Source organism: Paramormyrops kingsleyae, chromosome 12 (genome assembly GCF_048594095.1).
Source record: "Paramormyrops kingsleyae isolate MSU_618 chromosome 12, PKINGS_0.4, whole genome shotgun sequence".
NCBI classification, from domain to species: domain Eukaryota; kingdom Metazoa; phylum Chordata; class Actinopteri; order Osteoglossiformes; family Mormyridae; genus Paramormyrops; species Paramormyrops kingsleyae.
Window position 1 is genome coordinate 797,701 of NC_132808.1, and position 24,358 is coordinate 822,058.

General features: G+C 41.7%; 1 protein-coding gene across 1 annotated transcript in view; it reads right to left on the bottom strand.

The window, feature by feature from the left end:
• Nucleotides 1-24,358, bottom strand: part of LOC111841231 (uncharacterized) — a 92,672-nt gene that overhangs the window by 23,726 nt on the left and 44,588 nt on the right. Inside the window, exons 13-20 of the mRNA XM_072718487.1 lie at nt 17,972-18,076; nt 12,513-12,605; nt 12,032-12,121; nt 8,134-8,226; nt 7,718-7,813; nt 7,471-7,489; nt 5,088-5,142; nt 2,160-2,382 (exon numbers count right to left, since the gene is read on the bottom strand). Coding sequence (XP_072574588.1) covers nt 2,160-2,382; nt 5,088-5,142; nt 7,471-7,489; nt 7,718-7,813; nt 8,134-8,226; nt 12,032-12,121; nt 12,513-12,605; nt 17,972-18,076 — 774 coding nt within the window. The remainder of the gene's footprint in view (nt 1-2,159; nt 2,383-5,087; nt 5,143-7,470; nt 7,490-7,717; nt 7,814-8,133; nt 8,227-12,031; nt 12,122-12,512; nt 12,606-17,971; nt 18,077-24,358) is intronic.

A 24,358-nucleotide genomic window follows, 5' to 3' on the forward strand; every position in this document is an offset into this window, starting at 1 on the left:
TAGGTGGATATAGAGTAGTCCCATTTTTGGTTGTCTCTCGTTCTCCTTCTGTTATGATCAGTGTTGCCAACTATTTTCAATGGAAAGTAGCTAAAGTCTGCTCGAAAAGTTGCCAAATGTCGCTAGATGACGTCATGCGTATATTTGCATATTGATGACGTAATTAAGTCGTATTTGCATTCTGCGTATTTTCCATAATCCTTCCTCACGTGTACAATATAAAACTATCAATTACGTTACATATTTTCTGTCAGACAGCATTTATATACATGGCCCATTATGCGTATATATATATGTATATATATATATATATTGCATGCCAGACGAGTTCAGAAACTGGAATGAACTTAAGCTCTGTAACAGTGAGTAATATAAGTGCATCAGAAGAAAAAATAAATAAATAAGAAAAAATAAGAAGAAACGGTCAAATTAAATAGTTTTATTTCAAGCAAAGGAGAAGCAGGTAAGTGATTGGTCCGTGGCAACACCGTTTGCACATGCGCAGCTCATTCACATCTATGTCAGCTGCCGTGCGGTCACGGGAATATGCTGCTCCTTTCAGCCGGAGCTAGCGCTCACTGATCAGAGCAGACACAGGGAGATGAGTAACTGTACCGGGAAAGCAAGACCTCGCGCTTACAGGACAGTACTGGCGACATTTGGAAAGTTGCTAAGGTTTGTCCAAAAGTCGCTAGATTTGTCGCTAGGCGCTTTTTTGAAAAATAGTCGTCAAGGGGGTCTGAAAAGTCGCTAAATCTAGCGACAAAGTCGCTAAGTTGGCAACACTGGTTATGATCTGCTAGGGGTATTTCGTGTGTGCTTCGCTTTGTATAGTTTTCGTCCGTGCGGGTCGTGTTATTTTATGTCTTTGGTTCTGGTGGATTTTTTTTTTTTGGCGGTGTTGGAGAAGTCTTAACGGTGGGTTAACCGCAATGTTTCACACCGTGGTTAATAGTCAAACTGGTTAATCCCTGCAACCCTAGTGTCACCTAGAGAATAAGTTGCGTGTCTCTGCCCAAAACTCAGCGCTGGCTACAATGACTGCAGTGCCCAATCAAAGAAATGTTCCAAACTTTTTTTTTTTTTCACTGAAAGTCAAACTACTCCCTCACCTGTCAGCAAAGCTTCACATAATGTCACTGTATACCTGAGTCACCCATGTTTAGCAGAGGGATGCCAACCCATTGGCCGACTGGAAAACAAACTAAGCGAGAGCAACATACCTGCAAATACCTTGTAATACCAGATTTTTCTCTACCTATTGAGGGAACCTTCAGTGTGGCAGGAAATAAAAATCAGGTCAGAATGTTGCAATCTAAATCATAAAACCTTTAAATATTTTCTGCTGATCAAATGTAGCCAAGTGTACTAGAATAAAGCACAATTTCATCTTCCATGTTTTGCTTTTTGCTGTAGCACTATGGTTGAACTGAAAGACAAAACTTATTTTTCTAAACATACGAAAATAGGAGCACCAAAATGAAATAATGAACTCTGCAGTTATTGAATTAGCAGAAGATTGGTGACATTTATGCACTACAGTATGTGCCTCAGCACTCAGCAACCCCACTCTGTTACATTACATGATCTGCCACTTTGGGGCTGAGATTCTGTTGTTCCTAAATGCTTCCACTTTGCAATAATACCATTTACAATTAACCATGAAATATCTGACTTTGAAATACTATATTGACTTATTGCAAAGAAGGCATCCTATGACAGTGCCATGCTTGAATTCACTGAGGCCTTCAGGCATTCTTGAAGCATTCTTTCACAATGTTTGTAAACCTGACTGCATGGTTAGATGCTTGATTGACTGTGGCAATGGGTCTAAATGAAACACCCAAACTCAATGATCAAGATGTGTGTCTCAATACTTTTGTCCATATAGTGTATTCCATCTAGAAAGTAAATTAATTATATAATTATTTATGTTTTACTAAGTTAAATGATATTCCGTATTTGCACTGAATTGTTTTGAAGTGAAATTAATTAAATTCTTCTTCCTGTCATTCCAATTCAAATCCTAGTTCATGAATGGAATGGGGCACAAATCATAAACTTTTTGCACAACCATGGCATGAGAGAAAGGTAAATCAATCCTCCTCCAACCTGAATCCATCCACACCAGTGAAAACGAAGTGCGGTCCTGCACTCACCCTGGCAGGACATGCCGGCCTGGCAGCTGTCCATGTGCTTTAGGACCTTCCTCATGGTGCGGCACTGGGGCCTGGAGCATGACCACTCCTCCCTGTTGGTCTGCTTGTGTTGCTGGCACATGCGGGCATGCAGCAGGAGCAACAGCTGCTCCCGGATCAGCTTGTGTTTCCCCAGGTCGGCTAGGGGGCCCGGAATGGTGGTTGGGGGAATTGGCTGCTGGAGCTGCATGGAGCCATGGGAAAGGGGGACAGAACGATGATTTCATTAGCAGGGTCACTGTTCTTTACAGTCACCAAAATAGCATTCATGCTCTCAATGCCATGGATTTTTGTCCTGGGCCAGCAAATCCCTGTGTGAAATGAAACACTCCTTTATTTGCCATTTGCTTAAGTATATTGGAATTATGCTATTTGCCTACTCCATCTTGCTCTCCATGAGACACAAAGACACATATACAGGTAAAAGCAAGCTTGGGAGTCACAGCACAGGGTCAGCCAGTGTGCCACACCCAGGAGCTGGGGGTCAAGGACCTTGCTCAAGGACCCACAGACATGTGTCTATTCTGCTAAGGCCACTACAGGAGTGAATCAGCAACCTTCTAATCACAGACACAGAGGCTTAGCTTGCTGAGCCACTCACTGCCCCCTGTGTTTCTTCATCATAATAAGACTGGTTTCTCTGTGGCTGGAAAAGCTTGATATCTGAAGAACGAGTCAAAGCCCTTTCCTTCGAGTCCCCATTTGTACTTGGTCTGCCATTTATTGGAAACACCTACAATAGTCAACTTCCATGCACATGTGCAGTTAACATGCGTCTACATATGTGATTTTTGCCAGACATAAAAATCCAGGCTACTATCCATTGCAAACCCCAAATGACGAAATATATGTCACTCAACGTTGCGCGGACTGAAAGCGTACATGGAACACTGAAATATGAATTGGCCTTAAGATTGCTTTTGACCTCCTGGAAGGAGGCAGGCCACTGCAGTGCTCTTCCGAGACGTGGCTACATCGTCAGCTCTGTGATCCAGCTGGACATGCTGGCTATCTTTCGTGCCGATAGGAACGCTTCTTTGTCAAGTAAGAATCATAGAGGTGGCCAGTGTGTTTACGTCAACAACAGCTGGTATACTAATGCGCCGATCATCTCTGTGTACTGCTTTGGCAGTCAGATGCAGACCATTCTGTATCCGCATTGCATTCACAACAGTCATCATTGCTGTTTACATCCCTCTAGCACTAGTGCTAATGCTAATGCTGGCGGAGCCCTGGGTGAACTCTATGGGATTATCAGTGAGCTTCAGACTCACCCTAACGGCTACTTCATTGTCGCTGGGACCTTCAATAATGCATCATTAAAGACATGTTTACTCAGATTTCACCAGAATACTGACTTTTCCACATGACAGGAAAACAGGAAACCTAGTATATTCAAACATCCACCATGCGCACAAGGCCACACCCCTCCTCCACTTTGGACACTCAGACCACAGTTCCATCCTGACTCCAGCCTACAGATCTATGCAGAGCCTGATCAGACCAGCCCCACAGGAGGTGAGAGCCTGGCCTCAGGGTGCTGAAGCTGCACTACAAAACTGCTTCGACTACACAGATTGGGAATCTTCGGGGAAGCTCATTAGACCTGGAGGAGAACACAGCTTCAGTGACTGGCTATATCAGTAAATGCATTAAGGATGTTACTGTCTCCCAAACTGTCATCATACATGCAGAGCTGTGCACCCTGGGGAGATTCAAAAGCTACCAACAGGTCTGGAGACAGAGAGGCTTACACTACAGCCAGAGCCAAACAGTCCCAGCCTTTAGAGAGCCAGTCAGTGCTCAGTACAGGGAAAATCAACAGACACTTCATGGACTCACAGGACACCTGGCACATGTGGCAGGGAATTCGGTTCATCATTTACTACAAGCCAACACCTCAGACCTGCAGCAGTGAGGCTTCCATGACAGATGTGCTGAGTGACTTTTATGCATGTTATGAGGCACAGAACAGGGAACAGCGTTAAGTTTGGCAGCTACTTTAAATTTAGTCTTAGTTTTCATCTTCAGAAGAAATGCTTATTAGTTTTAGTCACATTTTAATTTTAATTATATCCCTCATCATTTTATTCTAGTTTTAGTCAATGAAAAGCAGTTACATTTTAGGCGCCTTTTAGTCACTATTTTTAGTAAAAATGTTTCCTCTCTTTAAACATATTCAGTTAGGCTAAAACATGCATTAGAAATCAAAATCAAGGTGACAAGTTGTATCAAGTGTTGAAATTCATGAAGCAACTTTTCACTTTACTCTCGATTAAGTTGTTCGGTTTTGTTTTCCTAGATAAACTAGATGCACTTTGAATGTCCTACAGTCCAGTTAATATTTTAGTCCCATCTCATCTCATTAATGAATACAAATATACATTTTGCCACAACTTCATTATAAAAGATCTGTGTTTAGCTCAATGTCTCATTCATTATGTTAGATGATGAACACCCTGGGCATGAACACCCCCCTGTGTAACTGGATTCTGCACTTCCTGTCTGACAGACCTCAGTGTGTCTCCATAGGAAACAGCACCTCCAGGCTCCTCCAACTGAGCACAGATGCCCCCAGGGCTGTGAGCTCAGCCAACTGCTGTTTAATCTGCTCTCCCACCCATTATCTCTACAGGAAACATGTCATCTGCCATGCAAACAGCACCGAGGCAGATCCCTCCCAACCATCCCACAGACTGTTCACCCCTTACCATCTGACAGAAGGTTCTAGAGCATCTGATTCATCACTGCTAAACCCTGAAACAGTTTCTTCCTCCAGCAAGTCAGGCTTCTCACTACTCTGCTGTCAACATCATGATGGCCAAACTGATGTAGAGAAACAGGTCCCAGGACAGCAAGCAGAGGGGCTGATGTATCTTAGGCACCTACCAGCTCCAGCTCGGCATCTTGGAGTCTTTCACCCAAGCCCAGCTGTTTTTTTATTCTAAGAAAAAACATACAGTTATTACAACAATTCTGACAATTACATGAAGTAATTACATGAATTAACTAGGGACATGAGAGGGCTGTCACAATATGAGATTCTCACTACACAATTATCATGGACAAAATAATTAATAACGACAATATTATCACGGTATGTATAGAAAATTTGCACTAAATAATTATACTAATGCTCCCAGACAAATTCATCTGTAAATTTGTTTATTACGTGTTTTGTATCTTTTTTGGCCAAGTACAAGTGTAGTGCAGTAGAGTGTCTATAACCATAACTATAAAAGCATACCAAAAGTGTAATTATACTACATAGAGAGTGAAAAGACAATCAGGGCTTTAGCCCCCTTTTGCACTTACTGTCGATCAGCACATCCTGCAGACTGGGGTGTCTAACATGCCATGTTTTTTACAAAATGTAAAATGACTCCATTAATTTTTCTTTTAACAACATCAGGCTCATTTTATGGACTGTGTGCAATTGATCTCCACCAGCCCCGAATGGGATATTCAGCCAGATTTTCCAATCTTGGCTTCTTTGTGCACGTTTATGGGTTTAATTATGTGCCCCAGTCACGGTGGGGTGACCATATGTGTCCCTGACAACTGCAACTATTATGCTGCAGCCAAGTCTTATGCCAACAGGACAAACAACTAGAGGAATGTATGTTATGTATATTTTCTAATTTTACTTTCTGATCCCACTGATTTAGAGTGATATAAATATGGCTGCAACAAACACAAAATACGCCAAACTTCATATTTCTAGCCAGAGTGAACCAAAGCTAAGTACACCAAAACATTATGTTGCTAGATTGCAGCATATTAAAACATAAAGTAATATTTATCAAATGGGATATTTATATGGGATGTTGCTCCAAAGACTGGAAATTGACAACCAGAGTGAACGCTTAAAATGGCAAGCAAAGAAAATGGAAGGTTTTTTATTTTCAGTCAGAGGAATCATTAACACCAGATCTCGCTAAACAATAATGCAACCTCTGCAGTTTGCTGCAAATTAAACCAATACGGTTTTACCATGAAATGGAAGGATATGTTTGTAGTATGTTTCAGTTATATGACTTTTAATGTGAATGTAAAATACTGCACCACACACATGCAGAAAAATCAACTTTTTGGCCACTAAGAAAGAAAAGAAAAGTTCTTCTGAGCCATTAAACTCATCTAACTGGGAAAGTCTGTCTTTCAGTTTGATGTAACAAACAGGTGTCGACACATTAATAATAGTGCATTATCATTGTATGTCAGTCATCATTCAGAGTCAGTGCGCTCCGCCTCCTCAAATAATGACAGTCACAGTGGGTCTCTGCTCTTTATGAGCTCCGACACCTCATAGTTTACAGATTAAGCACTGGTGGAAACCAGCATTAAGGAGCAATACGGCCACCTTCTACACTGGAGTGTGAATCAGTATCCAGTATTATCATATGTGTATTATAAATATTTAATTCTTCAAATATCTTCAATACCAGTATATTCCCATACATATATTCCCTGGTTCCGATACATTTAAATATTTAACACATGATGACACTCATTTGTAACATTTTTGCGTGGTGACTCAGTGGGTAACACTGGCACCTCACACCTCCCGGCTTGGGCTCTGTGTAGTTGGCGTGGTGACTCAGTGGGTAACACTGGCACCTCACACCTCCCGGCTTGGGCTCTGTGTAGTTGGCATGGTGACTCAGTGGGTGACACTGGCACCTCACACCTCCCGGCTTGGGCTCTGTGTAGTTGGCGTGGTGACTCAGTGGGTAACACTGGCACCTCACACCTCCCGGCTTGGGCTCTGTGTAGTTGGCATGGTGACTCAGTGGGTGACACTGACACCTCACACTCCCTGGCTTGGGCTCTGTGTAGTTGGCATGGTGACTCAGTGGGTGACACTGGCACCTCACACCTCCCGGCTTGGGCTCTGTGTAGTTGGCATGGTGACTCAGTGGGTGACACTGACACCTCACACTCCCTGGCTTGGGCTCTGTGTAGTTGGCATGGTGACTCAGTGGGTGACACTGGCACCTCACACCTCCCGGCTTGGGCTCTGTGTAGTTTACATGCTCTCTCCATGTTTACCCAGATACTCCGGTTTCCTCACAGTCCCAAAACATTATATGTGACTGTGTGTTTGCTCTGTAATGGACCGGCATCCTGCCCAGGGTGTCCCTTGCCTTGTGCCCTGTGCTTCCTGTCACAGGTGCCAGACTCCCCACAAGGGATGGATGGATGAATTTTTTTTCTACGTTGATACCATTTTGTCAAAAAAATGGCTTGTACTACGTAAATGTCTACTTACTTTTCTTTTTTATCGAACCCTGTAATTAAAAAACATACAATTAACTATTTTGGAACTCAAAATGCTCTGTTATAAGTAATGAGTAATGATAATGTGTAAGTATCATAACATCAGCATCATAAAGGAAGACTAGAAAAGCCCAAATGAATTAAAGCAGCATTGTTATGAAATGTTACGTGCTGAGCCACAGCTATAGTGAATAACCATGTGTTTATAAATGTAATTTTCATGTTTCAGTTATACTTACAGTACGCACACATCTCTAGAACAAACCAGCCAAAGAGGAAGACAGACCCAGAAATCAGGACAATCAGCCGCAGATCTAATGGCTGTATTCCTGTTTCTGAAATGACATGATCACAAAAAACACAGAGAACTGAGGCTAGTAAATGACAGATATTAAACCACAGGACCACCCAGAGGAAACCCACACATGTACAGGTTGAACACGCAAACTACACACAGAAAGGCTCACTAGGACACCCAGGGATTGAACCCAGGACCTTCTTACTGTGAGGTGACAGTATTAACCACTGCACCACCGTGCCACCCACACAGGAATACATATATGTCCTAAATGGTTTGTACAATTTAGTTAGTTTTAAGTTTACATACTAAAAGTAAAATTGCAGGATAAACATCTCAAATCTATAGTGTATTTACCTGCTTTGAGTTTTAATACTACAGCCAGGGCAACAGAATTCACAAGAGGGAGACCAAAAGTCCCTGAGAAATATACATATTTACGGGGTTTGGCTGAAAGGTAGAGAGAAAAGCATTAGTCATACAGCTACATACTGTGCTGTGATGAAGTATTTGCCCTGATTCCATCTATTTTTACTTATCCATAACACTTAAATATGATGGATAACCAAACAAATTTAGTATAATACAAAGAACATTCTAAGTGCACAACATGGCTTTTAAATGATTATTTGATTCACTGAAGGAAGGGGAAAAAATTTAAGATAAAATGTAAAAAAAAAAAACAAATATTCACCAACACCCATATCACCCATGTGACAAAGTAATTTCTCCCTTTTTGCATCGCTGTGAAGAAATTTTCACCCACACTTCTCTTAATTCAGCCACATTGGAGGGTTTTTTAATTGAAACTGCCCATTTAAGGTCATTGTGTTCAAGTGAGGACTTTGACTAGGCCACTACATCCATCTTCTACCGCTTTTCCGGGTCGGGTAGCAGGGGCAGCAGTCTAAGCAGGGAAACCCAAACTTCCCTCTCCCCTGCCACTTCGTCCAGCTCCTCCAGGGGAATCCTGAGGCGTCCCAAGGCCAGCCGAGAGACATAGTCCCTCCAGCATGTCCTGGGTCTTCCCTCGGGCCTCCTCCCAGTGGGACATTCCCGGAACACCTCACCAGGGAGGCGTCCAGGAGGCATCCTAATCAGATGCCTGAGCCACCTCATCTGGCTCCTCTCGATGTGGAGGAGCAGCGGCTCTACTCTGAGTCCCTACCGAATGACCGAGCTTCTCACCCTATCTCTAAGGGAGAGCTTAGCCACCCTGCAGAGAAAACTCATTTCAGCTGCTTGTATTCACGACCTCGTTCTTTCGGTCACTACCCACAGTTCATGACTATAGGTCAGGGTAGGAACGTATATTGACTGGTAAATCGAGAGCTTTGCCTTTTGGCTCAGCTCTTTCTTCACCATGACAGACCGATGCAGCGCCCACATAACTGCTGATGTCGCACAGATCCGCCTGTCTATCTCACGCTCCATCCTTCCTCCACTTGTGAACAAGACCCCGAGATACTTCAACTCCTCCACTTGGGAAAGGACTCCCTCCCCGACCCGGAGAGAGCACTCCACTCTTTTCCAGCTGAGGACTATGGTCTCAGAATTGGAGGTGCTGATTTTCATCCCAGCTGCTTCACGCTCGGGTGCAAACTGCTCCAGTGAGAGCCGAAGGTCACGGTCTGATGAAGGCAACAAAACCACATCATTTGCAAAAAGCAGAGACCTAATCCTGAGTTCAGCAAACCGGACACCCTCAACGCCCTGGCTGCACCTATACAAATTCTGTCCATAAAAGTTATGAACAGAATCGGTGACAAAGGGCACCCCTGGCGGAGTCCAACCCTCACTGGAAACGAGTCCAACTTACCGCCAACAATGCGGACCAAGCTCTGACACCGGTCTTACAGGGACCGAACAGCCCTTATAAGGAGGCCCGGCACTCCATTCTCCTGGAGCACTTCCCACAGGACACCCCGAGGGACACGGTTGAATGCCTTCTCCAAGTCCACAAAGTACATGTAGACTGATTGGGCAAACTCATGTACCCTCCAGGACCCTGCTGAGAATATAGAGCTGGTCCGCTGGTCCACTGTTCCACGGCCAGAGCAAAAACCACACTGCTCCTCCTGAATTCAAGGTTTGATAATGCAACAGACCCTCCTCTCCAGCACCCCTGAATAGACCTTACCAGAGAGGCTGAGGAGTGTGATCCCCCTATAGTTGGAACACACCCTCGGGTCCTTCTTCTTGAAGAAGGGGACCACCACCCTGGTCTGCCAATCCAGAGGCACTGCCCCCGATGTCCACGCGATGCTGCAGATGCGTGTCAACCAGGACAGCCCCACAGCATCCAGAGCCTTAAGGAACTCTAGGCGGATCTCATTCACCCCCGGGGCCCGGCCACCGAGGAGCTTTATAACCACCTCAGCAGCCTCCGCCCCAGAGATAGGGGAGTCCACCCCCAAGTCCCCAGACTCTGGTTCCTCATTGGAAGGGGTGTTGGTAGGATTGAAGAAGTCTTGTAAGTATTCCTTCCACCTACCCACAATGTCCCGAGTTGAGGTCAGCAGTGCCCCATCCCCACCATAAACTGTGTTGATGCTGCGCTACTTTCCTGCTCTGAGGCGCCGGATGGTGGACCATAATCTCCTCAAAGCCTTCCGGAAGTCATTCTCCATGGCCTCACCAAACTCCTCATACACCCGAGTTTTTGCCTCAGCGACCGCCAAAGCCACATTCTGCTTGGCCCGCCGGTACTCATCAGCTGCCTCAGGAGTCCCACAGCCCAAAAAGGCCCAATAGGACTCCTTCTTCAGTTTGACGGCATCCCTCACACCCAGTGGAGGGGGGACCCACATGCCTTTTTCGGGCTGTGCCCGACCAGGCCCCATTGGTGCAGGCCTGGCCACCAGGCGCTCGCCATCAAGCCCCATGCCCAGGCCTGGCTCCAGGGGAGGGGCCCGGTGACCCACGACCAGGCGAGGGAAAATGTGAATCTATGTTCTTTTTTATTATATGGGGTCTAATCAGCCGCACTTCGTCTGGTTACTCACCCAGGACCTGTTTGCTTTGGGTGACCCAAGCAGGGGCATAAAGCCCTGGGCAACTTAGTTTCTGGGATCATTGGAACACGCAAACCTCTCTGCCACAATAAGGTGTTGGCTCCAGGGGAGGACTAGGCCACTCCAAAACCTTAATTTTGTTTTTTTTCTTTTCAGTTATTCAGAGCTGGACTTGCTCTTTTGGTTCAGATCATTGTCCAGCTGCATAAGCGAATCATGCTTGAGATCACAGATTGATGACAGACATTCTCCTTCAGTACTTTCTGGCAGACAGCAGAATTCATGCGTCCCTCAATTACAGCAAGTCGCCCGGGCCGGGCAGCAGCAAAGCATCCCCACAGCATCACTCTGCCTCCACCATGTCTGACAGTGGCCATGATGTTCTTTGTGTGGAAGCTGTTAGCTTTACGCCATATGTAGCAGGACCCATGCCTTCCAGATAGTGACACTTTTGCCTCACCAGGCCACAGAACATCCACCCAAAAGTGTTGGGGGTAATCAAGCTGCTTTTTGGTAAATCTTAACCAAGCCTTCATGTTCTTCTCATTTAGCTGTGGTTTCTGCCTTGCATCTCTCCCATGAACACCATTATTGCCCAGTGTCTTTCTAATCAAGGAATCAGGCATTAACTGATCCGAAAGAGGCCTGTAGTTCCTTTGATCTTCATCCACAGTCTGCTGCAGCTTTCCTGATGAGGTTTCTATCCTGATGAGGCTGGCCACTCCTGGGCAGATTTGGCATTTTTTCAAGTTTTTTCATCTGAAGATGATGGCTGGTACAGTGATTTGCTTGAGTCCAATGTTTTTAGGGAAAGTTTTCTATCACTGGTGTGTTTCAGTGATTTTCTTTCTCAGGATTTCAAGAAGTTCTTCTGATTGAGCCATGGTGTGATGCTACTTGAGATCCTTTATCCAGCTCCACATTACTACTATGGTTTTAGGTGTGTAGGTTCATCAGGGCTGGCAGCATTCAAGCTTGGGTGTGTCTAGTTTAATTTAAACCATTATCATTTAGATTTGGTTGATTAGTTGATTAAGTGACCAAATACTTTGTCATGGCACTGTATATACAGTAAAACAGACATTGGGTATTTTCCTTAATTAAAAAAAGAATTAATGCTGCGTTTACAAAATAAAAAAATAAACCATAATATTTTATTTAAAATATAAAAAAGAAACACAATATTTAAACACCTCATCAATGAAATTTTTTTATGATTTTATAGTAAAACAAATACAAACCAAATAACTTTCCCCGCTCCAACCATACAAAGAGTGTTGTGACACTCAGAAAGTAGACGAACACAAACTCGCAGATCTTTACAAGTCGTCCTGTGGTCAGAAATAATTACAGTTAATTTCTGTTTTTAATACAACAAGGGATATTCATGAAATGAAAAACTTTCTGTTCCTCTAAAATCAGTAAATTCATCTCTGAAGACACACATAACTTCCACTATTGGAAGTGTCCTTTTTACAGCTTACACAGAATGTATTACTGTCTGTTTCATATTGATTACATCAAAGTATATGCCTTTATTAGTAGGCTGTAATTCAATAATGACTTAATACTAAAAACAGTTATAGTACATTACTGATAACTGCATCCCAAAAACAATTTCAGGTTTAAAAACATTTTACAAACACCATTTACCAAAAATGAATGACAATTTCAGCTCTATTACAATCAAATGGTTGCCTTACAGTTAACAGTTTTCCTTACCTTTGTCATTTTCTAGAATCACACTTAGGTTCAGGAAATTTAATATTAGGTGAAACATGAAGAAAATCCCCAAAACGATTTTTTGAGCAAAATCTGAAAAGCAGTAAAACACGTAAAATAACAGATTAAATAAACATAAAACAGGCCCCCATTAAACATTATCTCTCTGTTTACTTTTGTCTGTTATATCTTTGAGGGGTGGGCACTTACAGGGGGTGGACAAAATAATGGAAACATCAGTAAATTAATCTCAAAGACCTAATAAGGAATTCGGCCCATTTTAGCCTCAATAACAGGTTCAGATCTTCCTGAATCCAGATCTATGGAATCCTGATGTGTGCAGTGGGACATTGGGCCCAATCTTCAGAAAGAAAAGCCTCCAGTTCTTTGCAAGATAAATAAGGTGGAAATCGACTTCACACACTGTGCTCCAGAACCTCCCATAAAGCTTTAATGCTGTTCAGATCTGGTGGCTGGGAGGCCAAGGAAGGCATCTGACTTCATCCTGATGCTCATGAAACCTCTCCTCAATGTATTTAGCAGTGTGTATGGGGGCATTATCATCATGGAATAAGGGAACATCATGAGGGAACAGTGTCTGAGCCACAGGGAGCAGCAGGTCAAGCCCCCATATTCCTTGGCTGTTATAGGACTATGCAGAGCATCATCAGACCCAATGACTCCCACAAGACGGCTGCCCACACCAACAGGTACTGTGGGCCGATGGCGTCCTTTGGCTTTTTCCAAATGTAACCCCATCCAGAGGCTCTGCAATACTGCACTACTGAGTGCACTGCAATACTGCCTTGCTGAGCACACTCTGCATCTGTATTACTTTACTTGGCACAAGTCATTTTACTGATGCAAAGGTCCTGCTTTTATGTAATTACATTTTTTCTGTCTCACATGACCATTCGCCGAACAGACCTTTTGATTTTGCCATATATTTAATAATGTGTGGTTGATAATAACATTCACTCTGAATGTAGGGAAAGGGTGACAGATGACGCATCAGACCATGTTACTCTTTCCCATTGTTCAAGGGTCCATGTTCTGGGCTCCTTACACCAGGTTATGTGTCTTTGTTCACTGGCCTTGGATAGAAGCGCTTTCTGAATGGCAGCCCTGCCATAAATCCCAGCTTTGGGAAATTCATGATTTACAAGTTTTTATTGGGAATTCAGTCCTGTGGTCATTTCTAAGGCTGTACTTTTGTGATGTTTACCAGCCACCCTTCTCTGTCTGTCCCTGTCTGTGAGCTTTGACTTGTGACCACTGTTCCTTTTTGCTGATGCAGTTTGTCTGTGCAGGGATCGAATTTATCGACGGCATCGACGGCAAAAGCCGCCGTGCCTTAGCAATTTGCCGTGCTACCCTGAATATTTACAAGTTCTTGGCGGCAGATACTTGCAGTGCCCTCTTCCTCAGTTGCCTTTGTGCCCTATTGTGTATGTTTAGATCATAATAAAGTCAATAAACTTACGAAATCAAGAACAAGTTCTTCCGTTTTTTACTTCTCTGTCGCCATGTCCATGATATCTGGGTTGATAAGCGCATCCCATAATTTTACGTTAGCCACGCCTCCACGGTTAAATTATTCAGAGCGGCTATTCTAGCCGATGCTTACCTCCCTCCGAAACTAATAGCAACATGTTCATAGAATAGGGAGGGTGAGAAGGTTTAGAAGTTCTTTTGAAAGTGAGGCTGTATTGGTGGTATTTTTGGCACGTGAACAATCATCGATTTACATCGACAAATACATGTTAAGGACCTGTTATAAAGCCACAAAGTTCCAATTAAAATGCCTACCAAAGATCGGGTGAAAAAAAGAAAGCAGGCTGAAATGACGGCCGCTGCTTCTAAGACCCTGAAAATAACCAAATTTTTTAGGTAATTTCGCTGGTTATGCATGTCTTTCCCAATCATACCGCATCTATTGTTATGGAAATTATCTGTCATTACTTGACGTTGTAATAATTTATAATAGACTGTAATAATTCATAGAAGATTGAAATAATTGATACCAGATGTGCATTGAATTGAAGTGAAAATGGAGAAGGAATTAGAGCATAAACTGTACTGTCCTGCAGCTGCTGTCACGGTACAGTTCGTAGTGGCTCGCGGAAGTGTTGCGGGACAGTTCGTAGTGGCTCGCGGAAGTGTTGCGGGACAGTTCGTAGTGGCTCGCAGAAGTCTTGCGGGACAGTTCGTAGTGGCTCGCGGAAGTCTTGCGGGACAGTTCGTAGTGGCTCGCGGCACTGGGCGGGACAGTTAGCGAGTGGCTCGCGACAGTGTTTGAGTGGCTCGGGACAGTTGGCGAGTGTTAGTTAGTTGGCTTGAATATGGTCACTCATGCATTATTTTGAAGTTCTGTTAGTCATGTTAGTGTCAATGTCTCAGTAAAAATAATGTTCATTAAATTTAAGTTTTTATCACTGACAATAGCTGGTTCTGTTTTTTTTCATAAAACATTTCGTCATTACTGAGTAGGTGAATGAAGGCAACAGCATCTTTTTTTCAATAGCTAGTTTAACACTATTTCACAGGGTGCTAATGCATTTATTGCCCTTGAAAATGTCAGAATGCTAAATATTTCATGCGTCCGGCTATATACCTTTTTGCCTCAGTGCCCTGGCCAGTAATTCTTGATTGCCTTGGTGCCCTCCGAACCTACGGGAAAATGCCTTAGTGCCCTCCTACTGTATATTTGAGGGGATAAAAGGCAAACATTGCTGTGCCCCCCGAACAAAGTAATTCTACCCCTGTCTGTGTTTGGTTATGATTTTTCAGACTGTCTCCCTTGGTACATTAATCTTGCTGTTTTTGTTCCTGATGCACCGCCTAATTCTGTTATTTGCCTCATTTTGCTTGAAAACTCAAATATCCGCTGCTGATTGGTTCCTCTGGGGCTCAAATAGGTTTTTCCTTTATTTTGTATGTCTTACAGAAAATATTCAGTAAAAATTGGGGAGCATTCAAATTAACTAAACAAACAGATACTCTGTCGATTGGATTTTATTTTGAGTAAAACCCAAACCTAATAAATTAGCCTGGATGACAGCAGTGTAGACAACTACTGCTTTCAACACCACTGTAATTACATAGATTTGAAGGTTGTAACAACTGAATTAAGACAATTATTTATTTTTAGTTGAGTAAAATAAATGTCATTTTGATTTACTATTAGAAATTATTTTGAACAATGGCTTTTTGGACGGTAATATTTAAAGGGAGGAAAATAACATGAAAGTTAACAGCAAAAACAGTTTAACTGAATCCATATCACTGTAAACATCATATATTCTCATCACTTAAAGCTGGACTGTGCTACACACACAGAACTCTGATATATCCACTCTGACACCATGCACTGTCTGTACTGCTGCCTAAACAGGGGGAATCACCATCTGGACAGAAGGAAGGTATTTACTGATGGATCCTAATATCACTTATAAAAGTGTGTCTGTACTTTCTAGGATGTAGCAGAATGACTGAGGCTCCGGCCTTTGCCAGGTTCACTCTGGAAGCCCGGCTCTCTGACCCCCGGAAGGTATGGTGTATAATGTTATTGTGGTTTATCATCCAGAACTGTACTTTCCCACCGTTCTATACTGAGTCTGACTGGAATGCTAACAATTAGCAATGGATGCTAACAATGGGACAGCTTACAGGACAGTTGTGGGGAGGCGGGGCCAGGAGACCCCAGGATGATGAGGGGAAAGGCTGATGTGAGGCTGTAAGGCAGCTTAGGAGAGAGAAGGGAGGAGAGGCGACACTTAGGAGAGGCTGCAGTCTCAGCCGCATGGGGAACATCTTGCTGAATAAATAAAGGCCGTATTTTGGCTCATCATGGCGCCTCCAAAGAACCAGGACTTACCAGCAAAATACCAGGGAAACATTAATGATAATAAACTGTAATAATGTATCATCATGGTCATAGATAAGAAGGTTCTTCTTCAAGGATCTGAAGTATTTTTATTTACAATGTAGGTCAGTTTATGTACACAGCAAATGTGCCAGTGTTAAATTAACACTGCATGGTGTCTATATGTGTCCACAACATTCAGTGTTACCTTTAACACTTTACAGTGTGCAGTGAGTGTTGTATTTACAATGTTAATGTTTATTAACTCTTATAGTGTTCAATTTACAACCTAGAGTGTTGTCAGAGTGTCCACCTCCACATATCTGCCCCATTTTAATATGCGCACAAGTCATGAGGATCAGAAAAGCCATCCCAGATTTACCCACCATCATGAGAAAGACTCTGACCAAAAAGAACGTTACAGCTTTTTCGTGTTTTACGTTAAAGTTTTGCTGGCTTGTTTCTGACTGATTTTGGAGCTTAAAGAGTTGTCGTCCGGGTGGTTTTTTTTTTCTTGATGGTTTTGTAGTTTGTGGTTAGAGAGCTGTGGTCTTATTGTGTATTGCTATTGAGTCAGAAAAAAAACTCTTGATATATGTTTTAATGGTGTGGGGGTGTGTTTGACTGCCAGTCCTGCCCTTGGATGATTAACATATGTGTAAATATGTTAGGACAGTATATATCCTTTTCTGTGCAGCTCCTGGTACCACGCACTCCCCTGTAGACCAATGGTTCTGGATGTATATTTGCATAGCATGACACAGTACTGTTTTTGACTTAATAGATTTTTTTTTTTAATCCACTGCGATTGTGATGAATAAGGCAAGAGAACAAAAACCACAGAAATGGCTTTTGCATGGCAGCTTGGAACCAGGTGGGAAGGTTTAATAGGGGAATTGATCAACATAGGTTTATGACTCCTTCAGTCATTAAGATAGCTCTCACCTTTTTTCAGCCCTGCTAAATGATTATGTTATGCAGTTGAACACAGTCTAGCTTCATAATCTGTGTTTGGTGACTGGTGTCATACATTTCACACACTTTCACACCACAGGCAGTTATCAGCTGAGCTTGACTGGGTCTTTCCTATCTTTATTCATGCTTAAACAAATACATTTATAACGAGGACTTTTCAATGTTTTTCAATTTACACAAGCACAGTTTTTTTAGTTATTACGAGCTAAACTGAAATAAAACTTGCATAAAAAGAGAAAAGGCTATGTTAGTCTGAGTCTTTCTTATTATGGTGGGTTAGTAGCAGCAGCTGAATGCCCAAGTGAGTTCAAATGAGAGTACATTAAAATGGGGCAGATATGGGCCACCCATTTTGTACTTGTGTGCCACCCATATGGGCTTGCAATTTGGGAAAAGGTGGAGACACAATGTCTTAACACTCTAGGTTGTAAATTGAACACTGTAAGAATTAATAAATATTAAGGGTTACAATTTTAAACTACATATAAAAAAAGGAGAGTCAAATTTTGAGAATGACAGATTTTAATTGTACTCTGATGATTCAATTTAAAGGGTAACTCATGTAAATTATCAGTAACAAACAGGCTGAATATGGTTCAGTACCAAGTTTCATACTTACAGTAAAATCCCTCCAAGCGCTTTCCTTCATAATATAAAAAATAATCCTTGATCATGATGCAAGCACAAATTCCTAAAGCAGCTACTGCAATCAGAATTGCATATTCTGAAAAGAGAAATATCACATTAGTATGTGGTGAATAATTGTCCACACCAGTGCCTTATCCTATCATTATTATGAATTTAAAATGTAAAATTAGTCTGTGATGTATAATCATCCACACTAGTGCCTTATCCTATCATTATTATGAATATAAAATGTAACATTAGTCTGTGGTGTATAATTATCCACACCAGTGCCTTATCCTATCATTATTATGAATATAAAATGCAACATCATGACTGTCTATGTTTAATAAATCAAAGAGCCATTGAGCAGACCTGTGAGTCTACAGTGAAACACCTAAAGAAAATATTTAGTTTACTTGTGAGTTGTATTCTATCATTATATTGTGAGCACATTGACATATCTATAGTATTGTTCACAGGCCTATGTATTTTCACCTTTTCTGTCTTTTACTGATAGAGGAGAATATGAAGGGCACACCAATAGTGAAGTCAGTGAGGTGTTTCAGCGTGTTCAACCTCACTTTTTGGCCAGATGATAAAATGGAGGTACTGAACCATGGTGTTGGAGAGGGGAAGTTTCTCTTAGAGCATTTCTCCACTGTCCAAGATAGGTGAGTCTGTTTGTGCTACAGGTATATTTTTATTGACATTATGACTGAAATTACTTTAATAATGACCTTGTTTAAACACAACATAACGTGACAATTGTCACTGTTGATTTTGTCAGTTGGTTTGATCAGTATACTAGATTTATTTTTTTTAAAGTACTAAAAGTAGCATTTGAAGCTAAATATTCACCTGAATAAAAAAAAATCAGCAGTCGAAAATGACTGTAGGCCAAGTGCATTATTAATACATTTCTAATGTGTTATTAATAGTGTGTAATAGGGTGTGACAGAGAGAGCTAGATCATTCAGTATCAGCATGATAGAGAATATGTGACTTGAGAACTTCACTGAAAGCAGTTAGAATTCATGTTGTGTGTGTGTGACCCTGCAGCACTGTGAGGGAGGGTATGCAGGCTGCATATTAGGGCTGGGCGATATCAAATCGCGATTAAATCGCGCATGCGCAATAATCACTAGGGCTTCAGATGACAGGCGCAACATTTGGTGGTGCGCCAGCTTTTCTGTGCTATACGGACATTTATTTACGCCCACAATATAAGCAGCTTAGTATGGCTAAATTATTAATGAGGCTTTGTATCAGAGTATGTGAGCGCAGTGGAGCAGTGGAGCTCCCGCTCCAGTCAAATCGCTCCACACTCGCTCCAATTTAAAAGAGGGACAAATAATCTGCATGCCTAACAAATGTCACCTTAAACCGAAGCCTTATATCATAAAGAAATATGAGCAACGGCAACATTGCCACTCAGAAAATATTTATTTTTAAGCAACGTATATGCAACAACGGACAGGTTTGGCAATGGCATTCCACACAAAAATAGGCTTAAAAATAAAGGAATCAGTGGGCTTAATAGCCTAAAGAATATACAGGCTAAGCATCCACGTTTTAAATTCCTCAGTTTTTTTCTGTTGATGCTGCTGCTGCTATAAAATAAAATTTCACTGACAGCGTTACGTGAAATTTAAAAAATCCTATTAGACCTACTTTGAATGACAAAACGAACTTATTTGATTACCAATATTTACTTTATAGGCTTTTATACTTTAATTTACTTTATAGACTTGATATGCTACAACCATATAAAACTTGCTCAGGTTTTGCTTGCTTCCGCCTGTTCGCGTACACTGTAAAAAAATCTATTGTAAAATGTCAGTCAAAAGTCTGGCAGGTCCTGAAGACCAATAGTGCTGATGTATATTTGCATAGCATGACAGGGTACTGCCTTTATTTAAACTTTTAATCATGATGGTGTTGAATAGGGCAACAGTATAAATTCCCCAGCCACAATGCAAAGTAATCTCTGCCACAGCAGTGTATTCTTGCAGAGTCTTTTTTGGTGGCAGCCATAAAAAAAAGATTCAGATAACTTTTTCTGCTGCAATATTGTAGTGGACTGTTTCAGGCACGTGAGCTGAACGGTGTTGAATAGGGCAATAGTATAAATTCCCCAGCCACGGTACAAAATAGTTTCTGCCATAGCAGTAGATTCTCGTAGGATCTTGTTGGATGGCATTTATAAAGACTTGTGACGACAGTAACTAATGGGAAAAATTTTTCAATGTTTATTTTGATGCAGGTTATAAAGTCTGTTATTCTCTGCAGCTCCTGAACCTGTCCATTCTCCTAAAGACCAATAGTGCTGATGCACATTTGGTGAAAATGTTTAACAGGTTTTATCTAGCACTCCTGCTGCCAGACTTTTGACTGTTATTTTACAGTAGATTTTTGTGGTGTGTGGCAGCCTCATTGCTTTTAGATCACAAGTTTGGACAGAAGAACAAATCAAATCAATTTGCTCATTTAATATTTAAATTTTTTATTAGGCTTGATTTTTGGAAACACATATTTTTATAAATATGTGTTTCCAAAAATCAAGCCTAATAAAAAATTTAAATATTAAATGAGCAAATTGATTTGATATATACCCACCGCAACTGAAAATGGAATGCCACAGATATTACTCTCTCCCATGTATTTTTTGGTATGTGACAGTCTAGGGTGATAGCTCAATCTAATACTACGTTCACACCGCGAGCGTCAAAGACGCCAGCTGTCGCTCCCGCCGCCCTGAACGTGACGCTAGCCAACGCTGGAAACGCTCTCTGATGTCATAGAGTGGACGGGGACAAGGCCACTCAGAATGCCAGGCTCTGAGAACTTTTTAAAAGAGCCGCAAAACAAGCAAACGTGTAGCTTATATCTTTGCACCGACTCCTGACAGGGCATAATTTGTCAAATAAATATTGTTGTGAGCCAGTTATTTGCATTTCCGCTTAAAATCAAGCGTTCTGGAGGGAAAGTGTTACCTATAAATAGTGTAGCGCTTCTTTTCAAATTTACCTTCTCACAATGGATGATCGCCGAGTAGTTGCTTGTGCTTTATGTTTCTTTAGTTAACATAAATAGTACTTAAAATGTATCACGACAGTTCTACTAAAACATATAATTATGTTTTGACAAACACTAATGCTATAAATAAGTTTAACATTGCTATGGCGCCTAAATTACTACCGATCAAAAAAATATATTATGCACTTCACCATCTCACCTGGAACACTGATTGTTTCGGACACTCTGGTCCATGCCTCATTTTTTTTTTATTTATGTCCCTGTATGCAAACAGAGACACATCATATATAACTGGGTACCCGGCCACAGCAATAACAAGTCTCTCCTCCATTGTGCCTAGGAACGGTTGGGTCGGAACAAAAGTTTACACGCTTATGTTCTGCGGCGTGCTCTTTAGCGGAGCATCTCTACATTCCCATTGGTTGCCATCCAACCGCGTCACAGCTCGTCATAGACGCATAATGCTACGTTCAGACTGCGAGCGGCGAGAGCGTCAAAGCGACCGGAAGTCATTCATTCTCTATGGGAGGGAGCGTCGGGAGGCGTCGAGGAGCGGCGCGGCGCATTATGGAAGGCCAACGGGGCCAAAACGTCTTAAAAAACACGTCGATTTTTTTACATGCAAAAAATCAACACGTCGATTTTTCACATGCAAAAAATCAACACGTCGGTTTTTCACATGCAAAAAATCAACACGTCGGTTTTTCACATGCAAAAAATCAACACGTCGGTTTTTCACATGCAAAAAATCAACACGTCGATTTTTCACATGCAAAAAATCAACACGTCGATTTTTCACGGCTAAAGACGTATTTTTCTACGCCTTCAGACGTCAAAAACAGGCAGAATTTCTCTCTTTTTAAATGAGGACATACACTTAATTATTTTTAAATATGATAAAATATGTGCATGTATGCCTATATTATTAATATTCTTAATTACAATTCGTTGGTACTAGTAGTTGTATTTAACAAATTCTTACTACTCTTCTTCTTATTATTATTATTATTATTATTATTAAAGTGAGTAATTATTTGTCACCACAGCACAGTGCACCACAACTAAATGTGACCTCTGCATGTGACCCATCTGTGAAGGAGCAGTGGGCAGCTGACAAGCACTGTGCCAGTAGCAGTCATGAGCAAGGTACAGTACCCAGTTATTACTGGGGGATAGCCTGTCAACAGGAGGGGAAAATATTTGATTTTTTTTTTTTTTAAATATTCAAAATGTTTGTACAATGTCATCATTTGTCTATTTAATCAATAAAAAACTAAAACATGTTTTCTTTTAATTCATAAATCAGTAAGTCAGCCCCTTCCTCATAGCTATGTCATAGCATTCTGCTTACAATCTTGTCAAGTTTTATACTGTATAACACGTATGCGCACTTCACCTCTATTGGCACACACAGATATAGAGAACAGTCAGAGTGAAGGAAGGTGATTCAAGATTCAAGATTCTTTATTTCTCACATGCATAGTCATACAGGTACAACATGCAGTGAAATGTATAGTGAACCGCTCTTTTTAACTGTGCCTCCATTAAATAATTAAACAAAAAATCAAACAAAGAACACAAGTTAAAAAGATAAAATTTGTAAAACAATGTAGGAAAATAGTAAAACTTTGAAATAGATTAAACAAGTCTGAGACAGATTTACATATGTGCAAGTTATAAAGTTAAAGTGCATTTTGCAATGTCTGCACAACAGTGTGAACAGCTTAGAAACCCTTGTAATAGTGTAGCAGCATGAACAGTGCATGTACAGTAATAAATGATAGAGGCAGTATGGAATGACAGACAATTATTATTAATACAGACAAAAATTAGGCTGCTCTGCAGTGATCAAGAATGTAATACTACAAAAAGGAGGGGTTGGACAGGTCTCAGTTGAGAAGCTGAATGGCCTGAGGATAAAAACTCCTCACAAGTCTCTCTGTTTTGCCCATAATGGTGCAGAACCTTCTACCTGATTGCAGAAGCTGAAACAGTCCATTCCTGGGATGAGATTAGTTTTTTACAATCCTTGTGGCTCGGCCCATGTCAGCCCCTCTGAGATATGGATTCCTAGGTACTTGAATATTCAACAGGCCACACCACTTCATCTAGACTCATAGACTTTATAGATCTAAAGTATGTATACGTATATATATATATTAATAAGCGTCGGGAGGCGTCGAGGAGCGGCGCGGCGTGGCGCGTCGCGATCTGGGCGGCGGGAGCGTCAGACAGAAGTTGAATCCCAGTCAACTTTATGGTAATGAGCTGTGACGCGGTTGGATGGCAACCAATGGGAATGTAGAGATGCTCCGCTAAAGAGCGCGCCGCAGAACATAAGCGTGTAAACTTTTGTTCCGACCCAACCGTTCCTAGGCACAATGGAGGAGAGACTTGTTATTGCTGTGGCCGGGTACCCAGTTATATATGATGTGTCTCTGTTAGGGCTGGGCGATATCGTATCGATATTATATCGCGCATGCGCAATAATCACTAGGGCTTCAGATGACAGGCGCAACATTTGGCAGTGCGCCAGCTTTTCTGTGATATACGGACATTTATTTACGCCCACAATTTAAGCAGCTTAGTATGGCTAAATTATTAATGAGGCTTTGTATCAGAGCATGTGAGCCAGTGGAGCAGTGAGAATTTCCGCTCCTCGCCACAAGGCTGTTGGCTCCGCCCGCTTCTCCGCTGTAATTCGCACTAAACCGCTCCGCTCAACACCGCTCCTCACTCCAATAAAATTTCCTCCCGCTCCAGTCAAATCGCTCCACGCTCGCTCCAATTTAAAAGAGGGACAAATAATCTGCATGCCTAACAAATGTCACCTTAAACCGAAGCCTTATATCATAAAGAAATATGAGCAACGGCAACATTGCCAAGCAACATATAGGCAACAACGGACAAGTTTGGCAATGGCATTCCACACAAAAATAGGCTTAAAAATAAAGGAATCAGTGGGCTTAATAGCCTAAAGAATATACAGGCTAAACATCCACGTTTTAAATTCCTCAATTTTTTTCTGCTGATGCTGCTGCTGCGTCTCTATAAAATAAAATTTCACTGACAGCGTTACGTGAAATTTAAACAGTCGTATTAGACCTACATTGAATGACAAAACGAATTTATTTGATTACCAACATTTACTTAATAGGATTTTATACTTTAAATTACTTTATAGACTTGATATGCTACAACCATATAAAACTTGCTCACGTTTTGCTTGCTTCCGCCTGTTCGCGTACACTCTAAAAAATCTATTGTAAAATGTCAGTCAAAAGTCTGGCAGGTCCTGAAGACCAATAGTGCTGATGTATATTTGCATAGCATGACAGGGTAC